This window comes from Ctenopharyngodon idella, chromosome 16 (assembly GCF_019924925.1).
Source record: "Ctenopharyngodon idella isolate HZGC_01 chromosome 16, HZGC01, whole genome shotgun sequence".
NCBI lineage: Eukaryota > Metazoa > Chordata > Actinopteri > Cypriniformes > Xenocyprididae > Ctenopharyngodon > Ctenopharyngodon idella.
The window spans coordinates 27551767-27571888 of NC_067235.1; the positions used below are offsets into that span (position 1 = coordinate 27551767).

At 35.2% G+C, this 20122-nt stretch overlaps 2 protein-coding genes across 4 annotated transcripts; both read right to left on the minus strand.

The window, feature by feature from the left end:
- Positions 1-2334: 2334 nt before the first annotated feature.
- Positions 2335-17033, minus strand: psmc4 (proteasome 26S subunit, ATPase 4). Of its 3 annotated transcripts, none has more exons than XM_051864722.1 (11): positions 16886-17033; positions 15799-15897; positions 15466-15652; positions 13854-14000; positions 13622-13731; positions 13448-13541; positions 13042-13209; positions 12259-12335; positions 12002-12170; positions 2872-2927; positions 2335-2753 (listed from the first exon to the last, which is right to left on the minus strand). In XM_051864722.1, the coding sequence occupies exons 1-11, from the start codon at positions 16919-16921 to the stop codon at positions 2640-2642; spliced, it is 1257 nt and encodes a 418-aa protein (XP_051720682.1). In that variant the 5' UTR covers positions 16922-17033; the 3' UTR covers positions 2335-2639. The 3 variants fall into 3 exon arrangements, with proteins under 3 accessions (XP_051720682.1, XP_051720681.1, XP_051720680.1); XM_051864721.1 differs by lacking the exon at positions 2872-2927 and adding an exon at positions 11274-11329 and having other exon boundaries at positions 16886-17032; XM_051864720.1 differs by lacking the exons at positions 2335-2753; positions 2872-2927 and adding exons at positions 10703-11122; positions 11274-11329 and having other exon boundaries at positions 16886-17030.
- Positions 17034-18729: 1696 nt separating this feature from the next.
- On the minus strand, positions 18730-19936 carry LOC127497488 (uncharacterized). The gene is made up of 2 exons (XM_051865959.1): positions 19886-19936; positions 18730-19749 (listed from the first exon to the last, which is right to left on the minus strand). Exons 1-2 carry the CDS (start codon positions 19934-19936, stop codon positions 18787-18789), a joined length of 1014 nt encoding a protein of 337 aa, XP_051721919.1. The 3' UTR covers positions 18730-18786.
- Positions 19937-20122: the final 186 nt, after the last annotated feature.

The following is a 20122-nucleotide window of genomic DNA, read 5'->3' on the forward strand; positions in this document are numbered from 1 at the left end:
ACATTGAGCCAATTCAGTGAGGCTATCACCTCAGGATGATCATGTGTTTTCATCAATGTAGCTTATTTCTAATTGTGGCTAAACTGGTGGTGTTACTCAACCTATGTTATAGCTCTTACACCAGCCACCACCGTTCATAAAAGATTGTGTTGTCATGCAACACAATCACAAATGTTCCCCCATGCAATTAAGATAAGACTGACATTTACTTCAATCTGAACTATAAATAAGCATTAATGGGTAACTTATTTGACATCATTCCTTTCAGAAAAATTAAGGTGCAGCAAAGTCACTGTCACAGTCAAAGGCCGTGACGCATACATATTAGTTTGACATAAAGTGCAGGTAAGATCATAATCCAACGTGCCTATAATCAGTGGCATATAATAAAGGTCTTTAGCCAACTCAAAAACTGATAAAAGCAGTAGCAAACAAAGTGATTATAAATGAAGTGCAACAGCACTGAGCCTAATGGAGAGTAGTCATTCCAAATTAATTCCATTAATTAAAATACACTTAAATGCCAATTTTAGATGTTTTTTAGATGACATTATAGAGCAGAGCTTTGTGGTTAGGGGCATAAGTGGTGACACATCAGATAATCTTTCACAGCTCTGTCCTACAACTGTCCAGGCCCGTTGAACCGGTTTATATTCAAACAAACATGGATATACAAGACAATGGAGGATTGATTAGCCTACAAATGGCAGTCATTCATACTGATAGGAGAATTGCAATGCACAATACTGAGAGGGTCATTGCACATTTTGTTTATTATCAAACTCCATCTTGTGGTGAAAGCCAGTAATACAAATTGAGACTGAAATATTTCAACTTGCAGTTCAAAATAAAGAAATTAGGTTTGGTTTGAAATAGGTTTAATTGCAATCTGTATAAGGGTTATTATAGTTAACTGAAACTAAATTCATAAAAAAATTTGTTGCTGAAATAAAATATAAGAAAATGTACTTATTTTATTTCAGCTAGTTGCCAAGGCAACATTTCTCATTTTCATTTAGTTTAACTTAATGTACTAAAATAAAAAAAAACTGAAACTGAAATAAAAATGAATACTATGAAAACTATAGATATTAAAAAAAAACTAAATTACTAAAACTTCAACTAACATTAAAATGAAAACAGAAAATATAAAAATAAAAACTAAATCAAAATATTAATAAAAACTATAAAAGTATCTGAATTATACCAAAATAACACTGGTGTATATGCAGTGCTGGGTAGTAAATGGTTATATGTAATCTGGATTACATAGTCAGATTCCAAAAATGTAATTATTATATTATTAATTTGATTATATTATGTGCTAAAATACTCAAAATCAGACTAGTTACTTTTTTTTTTTGCTGATTACATGATTACTTTTCACAAAATGGCAGTAAATTATTCATAATTCATTGATTCACCCTAATTCTTTTTTATTTTTAATCAAACAGTCAGTTTATATTACCTAAAATGTGTAATATATTATGTTACTAACTACAACTTTCAATTTTGTATTCAGTAATGGACTACAATTTGTAAGTCTAAACAGTGCTGTCATATGCAGTTTGGTATATTAATTTCTACAATGGTCCAATATTTATATGTATTACATGATTTTTGCTGTTTCAGGATTTTTTTCAGGAATCATAATCAGTTTAAAGTGTTGCTGAAAAGTTATCAAATAACCTTCACTTCAGACAGTATTTGCAGACAGCTTTTACAGGAAGAAGAGTCAGTGTTGTTCGACTTAATGTTAATGGCTTCAAACAGTTCATAATGAGTAGTTGAAAAATGTCTCCCAGTTAGTTTGAGTTTAATGTGGGACTAAATATTCACTATATGGTTCAAATCTGGACTCTGACCAGGCCAAAACATGAGCCTGATGGACTTATTGGTTGTCTTTGCAATTTGGGCAAGAGCATTGTCTTGTTGAAAAATAACGTCTGATCGTTCCTCTTTAGATAACGACTTTTCAATTGTGGGAAGCTTTTCATAGTGAAGCAGCTCACCAATACCAGCAGCTGAAAAGACTCCCCACATCATGACATCTTCCTCCATGCTTCACTTTGGTAGAAACGCATTCATTATTATATTTCTCACCAGATCTTCAAAGATACTGCCATTGTGCATCACCATGCAACTCTTGTTTTATCGACACAACTCTGCTAAACCACTTCTGAAACAAACTTCCCATATTCAGTCTTTGGTGGTTTTTTGAGACAGCAAATGCAAATGTTTGTCTAGCTGTCAAATATGAAAGTCCTTTCTAAACTCCCTTTAATTTCTGTGCTGAAACACACTGAAACTATTATCTGCCAGCATACATTAGGGTTTTTGTCAAAAACATGTTTATTTAGAGTCATTATGGAAAAAAATTTAATGGCTGTCTTTGAGGAGGTCTTTCTTCTTCATTAATCAGAATACATAAAATGCTTACAAGATGTATATGTTTGTTTTCCATCCATATTTTATATAATGTAAATCTGAAACAATCCTGTGAAATCAAAGTCCCAGTACAAGCAGTGTAAACCCTGAAGGTTTAAATCAAGTGTTATGTCCTCAACATTATACTGTACGTACAAATAAAGGCTGAAACAAACAGGGTAAAAGCGAATGCCGATATCTAGTTGAGTATTCTACTTGTAGAACTCGTGTTCCTGCTCGTCTTTCTTGATAACAGTCTTGTAAGCTTTCTCGAAGTCCTTAGCCAGCACAATGTAACGGTTTTCACGCACAGCCAGCATACCGGCCTGTAGACACAAAAGAAACAAGATTGGTCAAAAAAAGAGAAACGTATGCACTTGAAGATCACAACTAAAATATATACGAATAAACCTTTTTAAATGAACAAAGTGTCTTCTAACTCACCTCCTGGCAAATGGAGCTGATATCTGCATCAAAGATCTTGTCGGGCCTTGCAACATCTGCATTTTGGTTAAGGGCAATTATAAAACATTTATCTGGTCTTGACAGTCACATATAACAGTCTTCTAATACAAGAGACAATACCTTTCAAAAGTTTGGGGTCAGTAAGATTTGGTTTTTTATGTTTTTGAAAGAAGTATCTTATGCTCTCCAAGGCTGCCTTTATTTAATAAAAATACAGTAAAAAAAAAAATGGTAATAAAATGAAAAAAAAAAAAAAAAAAAAGTAAATTTATTCCTGTGATGGCAAAGTTGAATTTTCAGCATCATTACTCCAGTCTTCAGTGTCACATGATACTTCAGAAACCATTCTAATATGGTGATTTGGTGCTCAAGAGTTGTGCTGCTTAATATTTTGGTGGAAACCGCATTAAATTTTTTTTTAGGACACTTTGATGAATAGAAAGTTCAAAAGAATATTCAAAAGAACAAAATAAATTTTTGCAATATTATAAAATGTCTTTACTGTTACTTCTGATTAATTTATCGCATCCTTGCTGATTAAAAGTATTAATTTTTCAAATTTTTTTTTTTTTTTTTACTGACTCCAAACTTGTGTATTTTGTGAAATATTTTCTTTTACTCTCATGCATTGTTTTCCTAATTTCTTCTTCTAAATGATTAAATATAATCATATTCATAATGATAATAACTTCATTTAGGGTCAAGAGGATACAGTCCTCCAGATCAACCTCTTCGGAGAGGTTCATCTTGCTGGTAATGGTGGTGAACACCAGACGTTTCTGTCGACGGTCAGGCAGAGGAAACTCAATCTTACAGTACAGTCTACCTGGGCGCAAAAGGGCTGGGTCCAGTGTGTCAGCCATGTTCCAGTAATCCATGTCCTTAGTCTGCTTTAGAAGAGGCTTCCTTCTGGGACGACAGCCATGCAGACCAATTTGATGCAGTGTGCGGCGTATGGTCTGAGCACTGACAGGCTGACCCCCCACCCCTTCGACCTCTGCAGCAATGCTGGCAGCACTCATACGTCTATTTCCCAAACACAACCTCTGGATATGACGCTGAGCACGTGCACTCAACTTCTTTGGTCGACCATGGCGAGGCCTGTTCTGAGTGGAACCTGTCCTGTTAAACCGCTGTATGGTCTTGGCCACCGTGCTGCAGCACAGTTTCAGGGTCTTGGCAATCTTCTTATAGCCTACGCCATCTTTATGTAGATCAGCAATTCTTTTTTTCAGATCCTCGGAGAGTTCTTTGCCATGAGGTGCCATGTTGAACTTCCAGTGACCAGTATGAGAGAGTGAGAGCGATAACACCAAATTTAACACACCTGCTCCCCATTCACACCTGAGACCTTGTAACACTAACGAGTCACATGACACCGGGGAGAGAAAATGGCTAACTGGGCCCAATTTGGACATTTTCACTTAGGGGTGTACTCACTTTTGTGGCCAGCGGTTTAGACATTAATGGCTGTGTGTTGAGTTATTTTGAGGGAACAGGAAATTTACACTGTTATACAAGCTGTACACTCACTACTTTACATTGTAGCAAAGTGTCATTTCTTCAGTGTTGTCAATTGAAAAGACATAATAAAATATTTACAAAAATGTGAGGGGTGTACTCACTTCTGTGAGATACTGTATTTCACTGACCCATTTTGGATTTCACTGTTCCTACTTTGTGACCTATACACCACAAAGCTACAGGGAGAGCAAAGCCTAGAGAGCAAGCAGAACAACCTGCTGCTTGGATCTGTAACCAAGTGATAAGATCCAGGGGGACTAAAAACGTCAACCCATTAAAAAATGTCATGGTATCACACAGGAAAACAAAGCGCAGCTATTTATTATCAGGAATCCACCTTATTCCTGACTAGCCTACTGCGTTTCGAATTATGGGTTGCACTTCCGGTTTGGGGAACTTACATTTAAAAAGACTGAAACAAATCATTTCAAATCATAAGGTTGCCCTACAAATAAAGCTTCTCCGTCAGTTTGACTGAATGAACTGTCAATTTTTCTTTCATGTTTTATTTTCAGACACCATGAGAATAATGTAACGCTTGGTATTTTAACGTAACATGTTATAACAAGAATATCTATGGCAAGAGCTCTTTCAGTCGCTGCTTTCTATCCTCATGATCATTTTCTTTTGTCCCTTTGCATACCGCTGTAATAGTATGAAAAAGGACAACATATACTGCACATTTGTGGTCTGTTCTCCCGATATAATTTACGATATATCCCATTAATAATTCACTGGAGTGCACGAAGAATCTCTCGTTTTTCTCCTCAAAGCCTCACGTCTCTTTACAGGTTTGTTTTCACAGGTAAATACAATTTATCATCTGTAAAAATGATGAAAATCACTTTGAAATAGTATCACGCAATGATGAAGTTCATGAACATTTTTTTATTAAGGCAACGTATATTACATAATACAGATATAAATCACTATAGTTATTTAACCCGTCTGTTATTGCTGTGGAAAGAATCGCGCTTTTTCATGGCCTGTTGAAAGTACCTTGTTGATGCTTTTACACTTTTAAATGTCCTTTTAATGTTCGTTGGTTGAAGGGTGAGTAGAATAATGTCATCTCATTGTACCCAGTTTAAAAAAAAAAACGTATTATTACGTTCATAGAGCGAGCCTTTCACTGACTGTTTACAGCTTAACGGAAGTTACACCCATAATTCACGCAAAGTGTCATGGGGCGTAGGAATGAGGTGGATAGCTTAAAGGGTTAGTTCACCCAAAAATGAAAATAATGTAATTTATTACTCACCCTCATGTCGTTCTACACCCGTAAGGCCTTCATTCATCTTCGGAACACAAATTAAGATATTTTGATTAAATCCGATGGCTCAGCGAGGCCTGCATAGCCAGCAATGATACTTCCTCTCTCAAGATCCATAAAGGTACTAAAAACATATTTAAAACAGTTCATGCGAGTTCAGTAGTTCTACCTTAATATTATAAAGCGATGAGAATACTTTTTGTGCGGCAAAAAAACAAAATAACGACTTTTCAACAATATAGTGATGGGCGATTTCAAAACACTGCTTCGGAGCTTTACAAATCGAATCAGTGACTCGGAGCATGATTTCAGCAGTTTAGCCATTTAATAGGAGATCCGAATCACTGATTCGATTCGTAAAGCTCCGAAGCAGTGTTTTGAAATCGCCCATCACTATATTGTTTAAAAGTCATTATTTTGTTTATGGAATTGTCATTGCTGGCGATGCAGGCCTCACTGAGCCATCGGATTTAATCAAAATATCTTAATTTGTGTTCTGAAGATGAATGAAGGTCTTACGGGTGTAGAACGACATGAGGGTGAGTAATAAATGACATTATTTTCATTTTTGGGTGAACTAACCCTTTAAGTGTGCAATAAAATAGGACTAGACAACAGCTTTCACCAGTGAATAACCATGCATTCCTACTTGGTGAGATGATGAAATTTAAAAAAAAAACTTTTCTAAAAAAAAAAAAAAAAAAAAAAAACACCTTTCTTTCTAACAAATCTGTCTAGTCCTTGAGCAGTTCATAAATCACCTACAGAGGAGCACAAATATCATGAATTCGTAAGCCTCCTTATCGCAGTATAAATCACCTCTTCCTCTAAGGAATTTCAAAGCGCTTAAAGACATTTCATTCTTCACGATGCCTTCCAAGAAGTGTTTAAACAGACCAATTTAATCTACTCACTGTGACATTTACCTAAATTGTTCTGCCAAACTATCAACCAAAAATTTATACTATGAATTTGCATGGCAAAAGGTGTAAAAAAGGTGTCAGGGTAAACTGCCCAGAACAGGTTTTTTTTTTTTTTTTGAAAATAAAACTCTTAAACAAAACACACTTGATGAAAAAACGTCCTCTTCAAGTATTTCCATAACAGATGACAATCTTCTTATCCAGTGTTACTAATGTTTATAGGACCTGAACTGCAGAACCTATTTTTCTGTCTTTACTTTAAATTGGGTGACATTATGTTCCACAATCTTGAGAAACCAAATACCAGATTTACCTGAAGAAATGCAACTGAACCAGTTCACCAGTACTAAGCAAAATGCTGGGGGGAAAAAATGGTTATTTACTAAAAAGTTGCTTATCATAACATCAATAATCTGATAAACAAAGTGTTATATCTTATTCTGTAGCCACAGACAACAGTAAAAATGAAACAAACTGAAAGTAAGCATGTATTATATTTTGTAGTGATGGAAATCTACACAGACATTAGACTATAATATAACAACACTCATAATGTGAATAGACTAATATAATTTTTAGATAATTACTGATTTTTTTATTTATTTATTTTTTTTATTTCTGTTGTTCTTTAGGTTTTGTTGTATGAGGTAAATTTTGTTGTAAAAGTAAAAAGCAAATCAACAAAAAGTACTTAAGTAAAGTAATTATTTAATGTGTTGGGTAACACTTTACAATAAGTTCCCATTCATTAACATTAGCTAATGCATAAACTAACAATGAGCAATACATTTGTTACAGTATTTATTAATCTTTAACGTTAGTTAATAAAAAAAAATACAACAGTTTATTGTTAGTTCTTGCTAGCTGAGGAACCTTCTTGTAAAGTCTTATATATCCATCAATAACAACAACAGAAATTATAATATGATTATATTATAAAATGATAAATAAATAATATGATAAAATGATAATGATTTTTCTTTATGTAGTTTATTTAGTTGATACAAGTAGAACTTATTTAAAAATCTAAGCGATAATCTAATAAGCGCTAGCTGTCGATCTCTAATAGGCATTAATATGCATCAAGATAAATATAGATTACGTGACAGTTAGGTAGTGATAATTGTGTTTAACGGTCACAGCTGGATATAATGACACACTATAGCCGCTGAGGTTGATGATGTAGGTGTTATTAGAGCGCCTGTAAAACGAAAAAAAAGTCGTTTGCCCATAAACATGGGGTTTTGTTTCAGTCCTCAACAGCTACAGCAGGCTAGCACAACTGGGGCTTCTCACATACTCACTAACCATCCAAAAGGTGGGAAAATTACACTTCAACAAAGACCAAATGAGGAAAAAATATTTTGATACTAGACTTGAGAACTTACCTGATTAAACTCGGGCAGTTTGGTGGACTATTCACCCAGATATTCCGTGACTCCTGCCTATTTGTATGACTTCGTCGAGTCCAACGGTTGTCCTGTCGGAGATGAACGCGTCCAGCATGCACAGGAAGTGATGCGCGCTCATGTTGCTATGCTGTGCTGTAGTGAGCGAATGTGCGCGCACACTAGGGAACTCTTAGTGAGGAATGAAACATTTTATGGATGAAAACAACACCCTCTGCGTGTTTCTTTGTGCTGTAACTTTGATATAAAATTCGTCAAATAGCTAAAATCAATTCATCAATAATCATAGTACATGAATGTAAAAGAGTCCTACTACAACTTAACTCACATTGAGCCAATTCAGTGAGGCTATCACCTCAGGATGATCATGTATTATTGTGATTTCATCCCTGTAGCTCATTTCATCTCATTTCATTTCTTGTGGCTAAACTGGTGGTTTTACTCTTTTCTTTTTTTTACAGTCTACGCTCAACCTATGTTACACTACTATAGTAGCTCTTACACCAGCCACCCACCATTCATAAAAGATTGTGAAAACATTTACTTCAATCTGAACTATAAATAAGCATTAATGGGTAACTTATTTGACATCATTCCTTTCAGGAAAATGAAGGTGCAGCAAAGTCACTGTCACAGTCAAAGGCCGTGACGCATACATATTAGTTTGACATAAAGTGCAGGTAAGATCATAATCCAAAATGCCTATAATCAGTGGCATATAATAAAGTTCTTTAGCCAACTCAAAAACTGATAAAAGCAGTAGCAAAAACAAAGTAATTATAAATTAAGTGCAACACTTAAATACACTTAAATGCCAATTTTAGATGTTTTTTAGATGACATTATAGAGCAGAGCTTTGTGGTTAGGGGCATAAGTGGTGACACATCAGATAATCTTTCACAGCTCTGTCCTACAACTGTCCAGGCCCGTTGAACCGGTTTATATTCAAAGAAAACATGGATGTACAAGACAATGGAGGATTGATTAGCCTACAAATGGCAGTCATTCATACTGATAGGAGAATTGCAATGCACAATACTGAGAGGGTCATTGCACATTTTGTTTATTATCAAACTCCATCTTGTGGTGAAAGCCAGTAATACAAATTGAGACTGAAATATTTCAACTTGCGGTTCAAAATAAAGAAATTAGGTTTGGTTTGAAATAGAGGTTTAATTGCAATCTGTATAAGGTTATTATAGTTAACTGAAATTAAAACTAAAACCATTAAAAAATATTTACTGAATTAAAATATATATAAAAAGCTTACTTATTTTATTTCAGCTAGTTGCCATGGCAACATTTCTCATTTTCATTTAGTTTAACTTAATGTACTAAGAAAAAAGTGAAACTGAAATAAAAATGAATAAAAACTATAGACCTTTATAAAAAAAAAACAAAAAAAAAACACTAAATTACTAAAACTTCAACTAACATTAAAATGAAAACGGAAAATATAAAAATAAAAACTAAATCAAAATATTAATAAAAACTATAAAAGTATCTGAATTATACCAAAATAACACTGGTTTATATGCAGTGCTGGGTAGTAAATGATTTTATGTAATCTGGATTACATAGATTCCAAAAATTAAATTATTAATTATTAACTAATTATTAATTCAATTATATTATGTGTTAAAATACTTAAAATCAGACTAGTTACTTTTTTTGCTGATTACATGATTACTTAATATTCACAAAATGGCAGTAAATTATTCATAATTCATTGATTAAAAATAAAGAATTAGGGTGAATCAAACAGTAGTCAGTTTATATTACCTCAAATGTGTAATATATTATGTTACTAACTACAACTTTCAATTTTGTATTCAGTAATGGACTACAATTTGTAAGTCTAAACAGTGCTGTCATATGCAGTTTGGTATATTAATTTCTACAATGGTCCAATATTTATACGTATTACATGATTTTTGCTGTTTCAGGATTTTTTTCAGGAATCATAATCAGTTTAAAGTGTTGCTAAAAAGTTATCAAATAACCTTCACTTCAGACAGTATTTGCAGACAGCTTTTACAGGAAGAAGAGTCAGTGTTGTTCGACTTAATGTTAATGGCTTCAAACAGTTCATAATGAGTAGTTGAAAAATGTCTCCCAGTTAGTTTGAGTTTAATGTGGGACTAAATGTTCACTATATGGTTCAAATCTGGACTCTGACCAGGCCAAAACATGAGCCTGATGGACTTACTAGTTGTCTTTGCAATTTGGGCAAGAGCATTGTCTTGTTGAAAAATAACGTCTGATCGTTCCTCTTTAGATAAAGACTTTAAAATTGTGGGAAGCTTTTCACAGTGAAGCAGCTCACCAATACCAGCAGCTGAAAAGACTCCCCACATCATGACATCTTCCTCCATGCTTCACTTTGGTAGAAACGCATTCATTATTATATTTCTCACCAGATCTTCAAAGACACCGCTCTGGTGCATCACCATGCAACTCTTGTTTTATCTTGTTTCAACTCTTGATTCATCACTCGACACAACTCTGCTGAACCACTTCTAAATCAAACTTCCCATATTCATTCTGTCTTTGGTGGTTTTTGGAGACAGCAATGCAAAAAAGTGTTTGTCTAGCTGTCAAATATGAAAGTTCTTCCTAAACTCCCTTTAATTTCTGTGCTGAAACACACTGAAACTATTATCTGCCAGCATACATTAGGGTTTTTGTCAAAAACATGTTTATTTAGAGTCATTATGGAAAAAATTTTAATGGCTGTCTTTGAGGAGGTCTTTCTTCTTCATTAATCAGAATACATAAAATGCTTACAAGATGTATATGTTTGTTTTCCCATCCATATTTTATATAATGTAAATCTGAAACAATCCTGTGAAATCAATGTCCCAGTACAAGCAGTGTAAACCCTGAAGGTTTAAATCAAGTGTTATGTCCTCAACATTACACTGTACGTACAAATAAAGGCTGAAACAAACAGGGTAAAAGCGAATGCCGATATCTAGTTGAGTATTCTACTTGTAGAATTCGTGTTCCTGCTCGTCTTTCTTGATAACAGTCTTGTAAGCTTTCTCGAAGTCCTTAGCCAGCACAATGTAACGGTTTTCACGCACAGCCAGCATACCGGCCTGTAGACACAAAAGAAACAAGATTGGTCAAAAAAAAAAAAAAAAAAAAAAAAGCGAAACATATGCACTTGATGAAGAAATGTAGATCACAACTAAAATATAAACGAATAAACCTTTTTTTTAAATGAACATATAGTGTCTTCTAACTCACCTCCTGGCAAATGGAGTTGATATCTGCACCAGAGATCTTGTCAGGCCTTGCAACATCTGCATTTTGGTTAAGGGCAATTATAAAACATTTATTTGGTCACACATAACAGTCTTCTAATACAAGAGACAATACCTTTCAAAAGGTTTGGGGTCAGTAAGATTTGGTTTTTTATGTTTTTTAAAGAAGTCTCTTATACTCTCCAAGGCTGCCTTTATTTAATAAAAATACAGTAAAAAAAATGGTAATAAAATGAAATATAACACACAAAAAAAAGTAAATTTATTCCTGTGATGGCAAAGCTGAGTTTTCAGCATCATTACTCCAGTCTTCAGTGTCACATGATACTTCAGAAATCATTTTAATATGCTGATTTGGTGCTCAAGAATGTTAAAAACAGTTGTGCTGCTTAATATTTTGGTGGAAACTGCGTTAAATTGTTTTTAGGACACTTTGATGAATAGAAAGTTCAAAAGAATATTCAATAGAACAAAATAAATGTTTGCAATATTATAAAATGTCTTTACTGTTACTTCTGATTCATTTATCGCATCCTTGATGATTAGAAGTATTAATTTTTCAATTTTTTTTTTTTACTGACTCCAAACTTGTGTATTTTGTGAAATATTTTCTTTTACTCTCATGCATTGTTTTCCTAATTTCTTCTACTAAATGATTAAATATAATCATATTCATAATGATAATAACTTAATTTAGGGTCAAGAGGATACAGTCCTCCAGATCAACCTCTTCGGAGAGGTTCATCTTGCTGGTAATGGTGGTGAACACCAGACGTTTCTGTCGACGGTCAGGCAGAGGAAACTCAATCTTACGGTCCAGTCTACCTGGGCGCAAAAGGGCTGGGTCCAGTGTGTCAGCCCTGTTGGTGGCCATGATAACCTGTCAATGAAAGAATAAATCAGAATGTCAACAGGTTGATACCATCATAAAAAAACAAGAAATGGTGACGAAAATGTTTTTTTCTAACCTTCACATTCACATTCTGGTCAAACCCATCCATTTGATTAAGGAGCTCAAGCAAGATTCTCTGCACTTCTCTATCAGCTACAAACATAGGGGAAAAAATAAATAAATAAATAAATAAGACAAAAAGGACAGATTTTCAGTGAACAACAACAAAAATCTCAGTCTGTTTATGGGATTAGCAGAATTGAAATATAGTTCATAACTTGTGAGGACAACAGTTTAGGTTTACCCTAAATATCTTCAGAATGTCATGAAATGAGGCATGATTGATGAGTGAATTATGAAAATTTGTATTTTTTGGGCAATATGTACACTTCTGTTCAAAAGTTTGGGGTCAGTCACCAAGACTGCATTTATTTGATCAAAAATACAGTAAAAACAGTGATATTGTGAAAGATTATTATAGTGAAAAATAACTTTTCTATTTTAATATATTTAAAAAATTTATTTCTGTAATGGCAATTTTGGGAAAGCTGAATTTTCATTGTTGTGCTGCTTAATATTGTTGTGGAAAAAATGAAAATTCTGTCAATACTTACTCACTTTCCAAACCTAAGATATTTTGAAGAATATCTTTGGTTTGGTTACCAACATTCTTCAAAATATATTAGAAATTCATACAGGTTTGGAACAACTTGAGAGTGAGTTTTCATTTTTGGTGTATAATATTATGAATAATAATTTTTATTATTCATAAAAAAAGTTAAGACATCACATATGTAAAATACCCAAGCAAAAGCTTTGAAAGATAACAGAAGTTGGAAAACCTGAGAGGGACGCATACCTCCAGTCTGTGCATCAAAACGCTTGGTAGCAATGGCATCAATCTCATCAATAAAGATGATGGCTGGGGCATTCTCTTTGGCCAGTCGAAAGACATCTCGCACCATGCGTGGACCCTCTCCGAGATACTTCTGCACAAACTCAGATCCCACCACACGAATAAAGGCCGCTATAGAACATAAAAACACAATTACTGAAGTTGTAAAATAACCATGTGCTTCAGATCTATTAATTTATTTCCATCTATGTTCAGGAATAAACTTCAAAGCCCCCAGAGTGAAAAATGAAACCATATCCACACCAGCTGGGCCGGATCGGCACACAACAAAACGGTTAAGCAACAAGAACGGTTTGGTGCGGCTGTGAAAAGGTAGCTACTGACAACCTCTAACAACAACTGAGTCTACCTGTAGTGTGGTGAGCCACAGCTTTTGCCAACATAGTCTTGCCACAGCCAGGAGGGCCATACATGAGCACTCCTCTGGGTGGGTCAATACCAATCTGAAAACAGAAGCAGAAAGTGAGTGGACAAACAAAGCTGCTACACACCCACTTATTTTCCACAGGCACTTGATACTAACCTGTTTATAGAGCTCAAAATGTGTGAGAGGGAGCTCCACGGCCTCCCTCACTTCCTGTTTCTGGATGTCCATTCCTCCGATGTCTGCGTACATCACGTCTGGCTTCTGATCTAGAATCAGGTAGAGTGGAAACGCATTAAAAGTAAAACATTAAAACAGAGGTGCAATGGACTTAAAAATGTTGGAAATGAATATCATAATACAGGATGAACAAGGAACTGTTTGAGAATACCTGAAGTGAGCATCATGATGCTGCTGTCAGCCTCTGGAGGAAGAACGTCCACCAGAGCATTGCTGTGCTTGTGCAGCGCAACAGAGGCATTGGGCTTCAGCAGCTCTCTGTCAATTGTGCTCAGAATACGAACATAGTAATTGGAGCCTGAAGGAATGAAAAAATATATATATATATATATGTACCTCACTACTGACAAAGCCAAATGTAGCTTCAAATAATGAACATTTACAATGTCATAAAATTTCTAAAAGTAAACTTGGCATTTAGCAGATTATTTTATCCAAAGCAACTTAAGACCCATTCACACCAAGAATGATAACTATTAAGATAACTATAACAATAACTACATTAGCATCGACACTATATCTATATCGTTCATTTGATGCGTACGAGAACCAATGAGGTTCATTCTCGTGTGTTACGCAGCACGTTTGAGCTTCCGCAAGAGGTTTGTTCAAGCAGGTTCGGTTGAGCTTCTGTTTATGTTGACTGATCAATGTTTATATGTAGGGCTGTCGTGGTTAAGGAATTTCCCTTATTTTTCCGGTATTTTTGAGTGGCTCAACAGCGCGATATGCGGTATTACCGAGGGACTGCCTTTGAGTCTTTAAACCGTTCAAAAACCCTGATTCATTCAAAGAGAGATGTAATGAAACAAGCTATTGAAATCATTTTAACTTTGAGTGCCACTTCATAAGGCTCAGCTGACCAGTAATGCATCAATGCTAAGGCAGAGATTTCGCTATCCTTGGACACGACAACCTTTTTTCACGAATGTATGTCTGTGTCTGAAGGACAGACGCAGGTAATCGCACGTGCTCAGTCAATCTCTCTTACATTTACTGTCTGTTTACGCTTGTTTAGTGCAAATCTACAGAGCCTCTGTACAAATCACCATGGTGCACATTATGCTATCATTACTAACTTATTTAATATTTAGTACACATGCATGAAGTGTAAAACGAGAAGGACATAACCTTTCAAAAAATAGAAAACATGCAAATATCGCGTTGCTGCGGTTTTTTTGTAGTCCTCTGCGATTGGCTCGTCAATAGGCTCGTATTACGATATTGCGGTTATCGCGACAGCCCTATTTATATGTGAATAAAAGTTCATCATATAAAACGATTGTGTCTCTTCAGAAAATTTGGTCTAAACCGCTCAATTCATATGGATTAGCTTTACGATCTCTTTATGAACTTCTGAAGCGTCAAAGTGATAGTTGCGTAGCTGTCAAGAGAGGGACAAAAATCTCTCAGATTTCATTAAAAATATCTTAATTTGTGTTCCAAAGATGAACGAAAGTCTTACAGGTTTGTAACAACGTGAAGGGTGAGTAAATGATGACAGAATTTTCATTTTTGGGTGAACTAACCCTTTAAGCTCTTTAAAGTTGGATGGATTCTGAGTGGCTGTCAATGTTTTTATCGTTCATCAGTAGGAAAAAAATCATTCTAAAAGTGATTCCAATGATATTGTTTCTCTTTGCCGTCAACGTTACAGTTGTGAACTCTCCTATTTTTTTATATTAAAGCCATTTTAAAACTTAAGATAGAGTAAATTAAATTCTACTGATCATCCTGTAATCAATACTATTACGTAAAGATACCTGTGGTCGAGCCCACAATGGCAGTATTCTGGTCGACTGCTTCCAGGAACTGTCCAATGACCAGAGGGATGCTCTGTATCCTCTTCACCTCCTCTTGGGCATGAAGGAACTCCTTCTTCAGATTCTTCTGTTCATCTTTAATATATTCCTCCTGCACCTCCAGAAACTCCAGCTCCTGCTGCAACTTCTGCAGTGTAGAAAAGAGGGCCAATTAACATTGGTGATTACGTGTCAACAAGTGGGCTAGTGTCAATATTCAGAGGACAATATTGTGAAAGACAAGTAGCATGTCAATAACACACAAAGCAAACAACAACAAAAAAACTCACAAACCTTATATCTGCTGTAAAGGTCCTCCAGATCTTCTGGTTCAGGAGCCAAGAAAGACAAGCCGGTCTGGGGCCTTGAATTCAGCAGGGCCGGCACATCATCCTGTACAGATAAAGATCACAAATATATAGGTGCAAGGCAATGTTTCATGAACATACAATTAAATTAAATCTAAAAGACAGGTTTTTATAATAATCAGGATAGAAATGGGGGGCACTGAGTCCAGGGAATTTCAGGGGGTGAAGGAGTTCCACATCAAAACGTAGAAGATTTCCATCATTTAGCCCCCACATGCTACGCAAATCTCATACATAAAAATAGTGGGATTTCTGCTTCTGTGGTTCAAAAATATAAAATATGCCCCAACTAGAGTCCCCCAGTGAGTCTCGGCCATTTCTACCACTGATAATAATAATAACAGCAATTATTATTATTAAGCCCCTGACTTTTTAGTTTTAATTTTTTAGATTTAATTTTATTAATAACAATAATTTACAAATAATTAGCTCACAACTTCACACATAATTAACATAACAGATCATAAATTAATGCATATTCAAACTGTTATAACGAGTATCAAGAAACTGATATGATTTATATATTCATACATATTGAAAATTGAAAGTGCATGCACTACAGTTCTGTTAAGCGATATATAATGTTTGTCATAAGATGTTAATAAAATGACAAATACAACTGATAAACTGCTATGCTACATAGCTAGCCTAGAGATTAACCGATGTATAATGTGTGAACGAGTAAAGAAAACTTCTCAAAATAACCATACATAACTCAAATATGGACAAAAGTAAATATTTGAATTTGACAGGTTCGCAGTGAGCACTACTCTTCTGTAAATTAACGTGAGAGCACATGCTAATGCTAGCCGATGTCAGAGAATGGCATGACTGAGCATTTGTGGCGAGCTGAATGAATCGGCATCTTTTCACTGTTTATTTTAAGCTTTAGAGTCGTGTTCTTGCTATATATGTATTTTGTTTGTATAGACTAGAACTTTTTAGAGATAATAGTGGTGTATATGCCACCCCTGTCTTTGTAAAATGCTTAAAAACACAGCATAACATCTCACCTGAGGTTTCTCAACCAACACTCCGCCGTCCTCCATGTTTGCTTGCAGCAACTGACATCACGTCGTAGAATATATATGAAGTTCCGTAAATAATCACAGGGTCCTAAAGGCCACCAATTTCTTACGTGTTATATATCTGACCCTGGACCACGAAACAAGTCATAAGGGTCAGATACAGCTATTTGAAAATCTGGAATCTGAGGGTGCAAAAAAAAAAAAAAAAAATATACTGAGAAAATCGCCTTTTAAGTTGTCCAAATGAAGTCCTTAGCAATACACAGACCTGGGTAGTAATGGATTACATGTAATCTGGATTACGTAATCTGATTCCAAAAATCAAGTACTTTTTAAAATACTCGTAATCAGACTACAGTTACTTTTTATGGATTACATGATTACATATTATTTACACAATGGCAGTAAGTTGTTCACAATTGATTCTCCTAATTTTTCATTTTTTTTTAACGTTTATATTTTTTTCATAATAAACCTGCCGCTTATATACATTCGTGATTCTTTGATTTTTTCCGGCGGTGAGGGGGAAATATAGATGAAATATATATATGAAATAATAATAATAATTTAATAATGATAATATAAGAAATATAGATTAAATATTTGATGTAGCAGTGATATTGCTGTGAATTTCATGTTTTTCAATATTTGTTTATGTAATGTTGCTGTTTTCTAAATTTACTTAATTATAAGTAAATATGTTTTAAAATCATAAGATTTTGATTTATTCAGTGTTACTATCAGCAAACACTAACAGGTACATTAGTGTTAGTATTTTGAAGTATTAACTGTCCATACATTGCACTTTAAAAAGAATCTGTTGAGGCTCTTGTTGGTGAATAGAATATATTTTTGGAATATATTTTTTCTTTGTATCTGTCAAAATAGTGCAAGATTATCCTACAATATGTGACATCAAATAAATGTTAGCACAAAAGTAATCTAAATGTAATCCAAAAGTAGTCAGATTACGTTACCAAAAATGTGTAATCTAAGAGATTATTTTACTGATTACAAATCTTGTCACGTAATTTGTAATCAGTAACTAGTCTACCCAGCTCTGGCAATGCATATGCACTCACAAAAATAAATGTTTGATATATTTACGGTAGGAAATTTACAAAATATCTTCATGGAACATGATCTTTACTTAATATCCTAATGATTTTTAGCATAAAAGAAAAATCGATAATTTTGACCCATACAATGTGTTGTTGGCTATTGCTACAAATATACCTGTGCGACTTAAGACTGGTATTGTGGTCCAGGGTCACATATAGGCCTATATCAGTAAGATTTTTTGTTTGTTTGTTTTGAAAAAAAATAATACTTTTTATAGTGACAGTAAAACATTCAGAATGTTTCAAACGATTTATATTTCAATTAAATGCTGTTTTTTTTTTTTTAACTTTCCATTAATCAGAGAATCCTGAAAAAATATAACAGTTCCACAAAAACATATTGTTACCAGACATAAGATTCCAATAGGACTTGTAGTCATTTATACAAACAACATCTGAGCAAAGATGAAGCCTTTTCATCTAATGGTTTCATTTGTGTGTATAAATCACACTTTTCATGCCCCAGTTGTGTGGGAGTAATATTTAATCTACTGCCTTTTGGATACAGAATGTTATTTCCATTAACCAAGGTTTTAGACTACAATGGCTGTTGTCTGTTTCAATAGGCCGCCATATTGCAAGTATGATTGCTAAAGCTTCTCTTAAATTTGTGCTATACAATTAATTGTTGAATGCTGTTTAAATAATGATTAAGCATTTTTAAAGTACACTTCATCACCTGTCACACCTGTTTATCAACAAAGAACATTTTTAGATGCACATTTTTTAATATCTTTTTGTTATGTGTGTGGATGCTTTATAAGCTTAAAGAGACAGGGTCTGGGGTTTAAAACTGGTACAAGCAGTGGAGTCTGGCTTCTTGCCTGCAAAGGCAAATCTTCTGACCAGAGGATGGATTCTTTTTGGTGGCTGAGCCCTCTTCATCTTGACATCCTCATCGTGAAATGGACTCTGAAAAGACGTGAGATTCCTTGCCACAACAACACTGCCTCTTTTCTGTGGGTCAGCAACAGGCTTCACAGGAACACAGGTTATTTCCAGAACAGACATGTTCGTGGACACAGCAACAGGACGTTCACACAGAGATATGCGTTTGTCTACCTTCACTGGTCTACTTGCGAGACTGGGCAGTCGGGGTAAGGAAAGGTGAGCAATTGCTTGCAGATCAGACTCGCATGAAGGTTCTGCGATGTTTCTCACATCAATTAAATTTGTACAAAGTCTGGGCCCTCGATGTCCTGGAGGTCTTTCATCTGAAACAGACTTCTGTCCAGCGAAAACCTTCACAGAAACAGGCATGTTTGTGGACACAGCAACAGGGTGTTGGCGCAGAGACATACGTTTGTCCACTCTCACTCGTCGACTCGCAAGATCAGCGAGAAGGGATAAGTAAGGGTCAGCACTGACATTCAGGTCAGACTCACATGAAGGGTATATGATGTTTTTCACTGACACTTCCATGAAACGCTTAGGAGACCAGGCTCCTCGATGCCCTGGAGGTCTTACACCTGAAACAGATGTCTTCTCTTCAGTCTCTGGCAAAAAGCAATGTCCACCTGACTTGTTCTGTCCAGATACAGGCTTCACAGGAACATGGGTTGGTTCCAGTGCAGGCATGTTTGTGGACACAGCAACAGGGCTTTCAGACAGAGACGATTGTTTGTCCACCCTCACTGGTCGACTTGCAAGACTGGGTGTTGGTGGTGAGGAAGGGTGAGGATTGGCTTTCAGGTCAGACTCACATGAAGGGTCTGTGCCAGTTTCTTTCTACCACATCCATTAAATAGACAGGAGGTCTGGGCCCTCGATGTCCTGGAAGTCTTTCACCTGAAGCTGACTGCTTTTGTCCAGTCTCTGGCAAGACGGAAGGTCCAGAAGATTTGCAGAAAATCTGTTTGCCTACTATGTATAGCAGTGCCGGATTCTGGAGAGTATTTCTTCCTCTGTACCACATGTTTAAGTGCTGGAGTGAAGATATCTTTAACAACAACAACAAAACTGGCTTGAATGAGCAAAAAGCAAGCAATAACAACAGTCAGATGCCAACTGAAGGTCTTTTCACAAGGATTCTCTGTAATGTCCATTATGATGTCAAAATCTAGAATAGAATGTAGGTCTTAAACCTTTGAGTTCACGTGCC

Excerpts from the sequence above, each read along its gene's own strand:
- psmc4 (XM_051864722.1), bottom strand. The coding sequence starts at position 16,921 with ATGGAGGACGGCGGAGTGTTGGTTGAGAAACCTCAG. Across the intron at positions 13,210-13,447 it reads TGTGGCTCACCACACTACAG|CGGCCTTTATTCGTGTGGTG; the intron begins GTAGACTCAGTT and ends TATGTTCTATAG. Across the intron at positions 2,754-2,871 it reads TCAGCTCCATTTGCCAGGAG|GCCGGTATGCTGGCTGTGCG; the intron begins GTGAGTTAGAAG and ends TTGTGTCTACAG.
- LOC127497488 (XM_051865959.1), bottom strand. The coding sequence starts at position 19,936 with ATGTGGTACAGAGGAAGAAATACTCTCCAGAATCCGGCACTGCTATAC. Across the intron at positions 19,750-19,885 it reads ATCCGGCACTGCTATACATA|AAAGAAACTGGCACAGACCC; the intron begins GTAGGCAAACAG and ends TGGATGTGGTAG.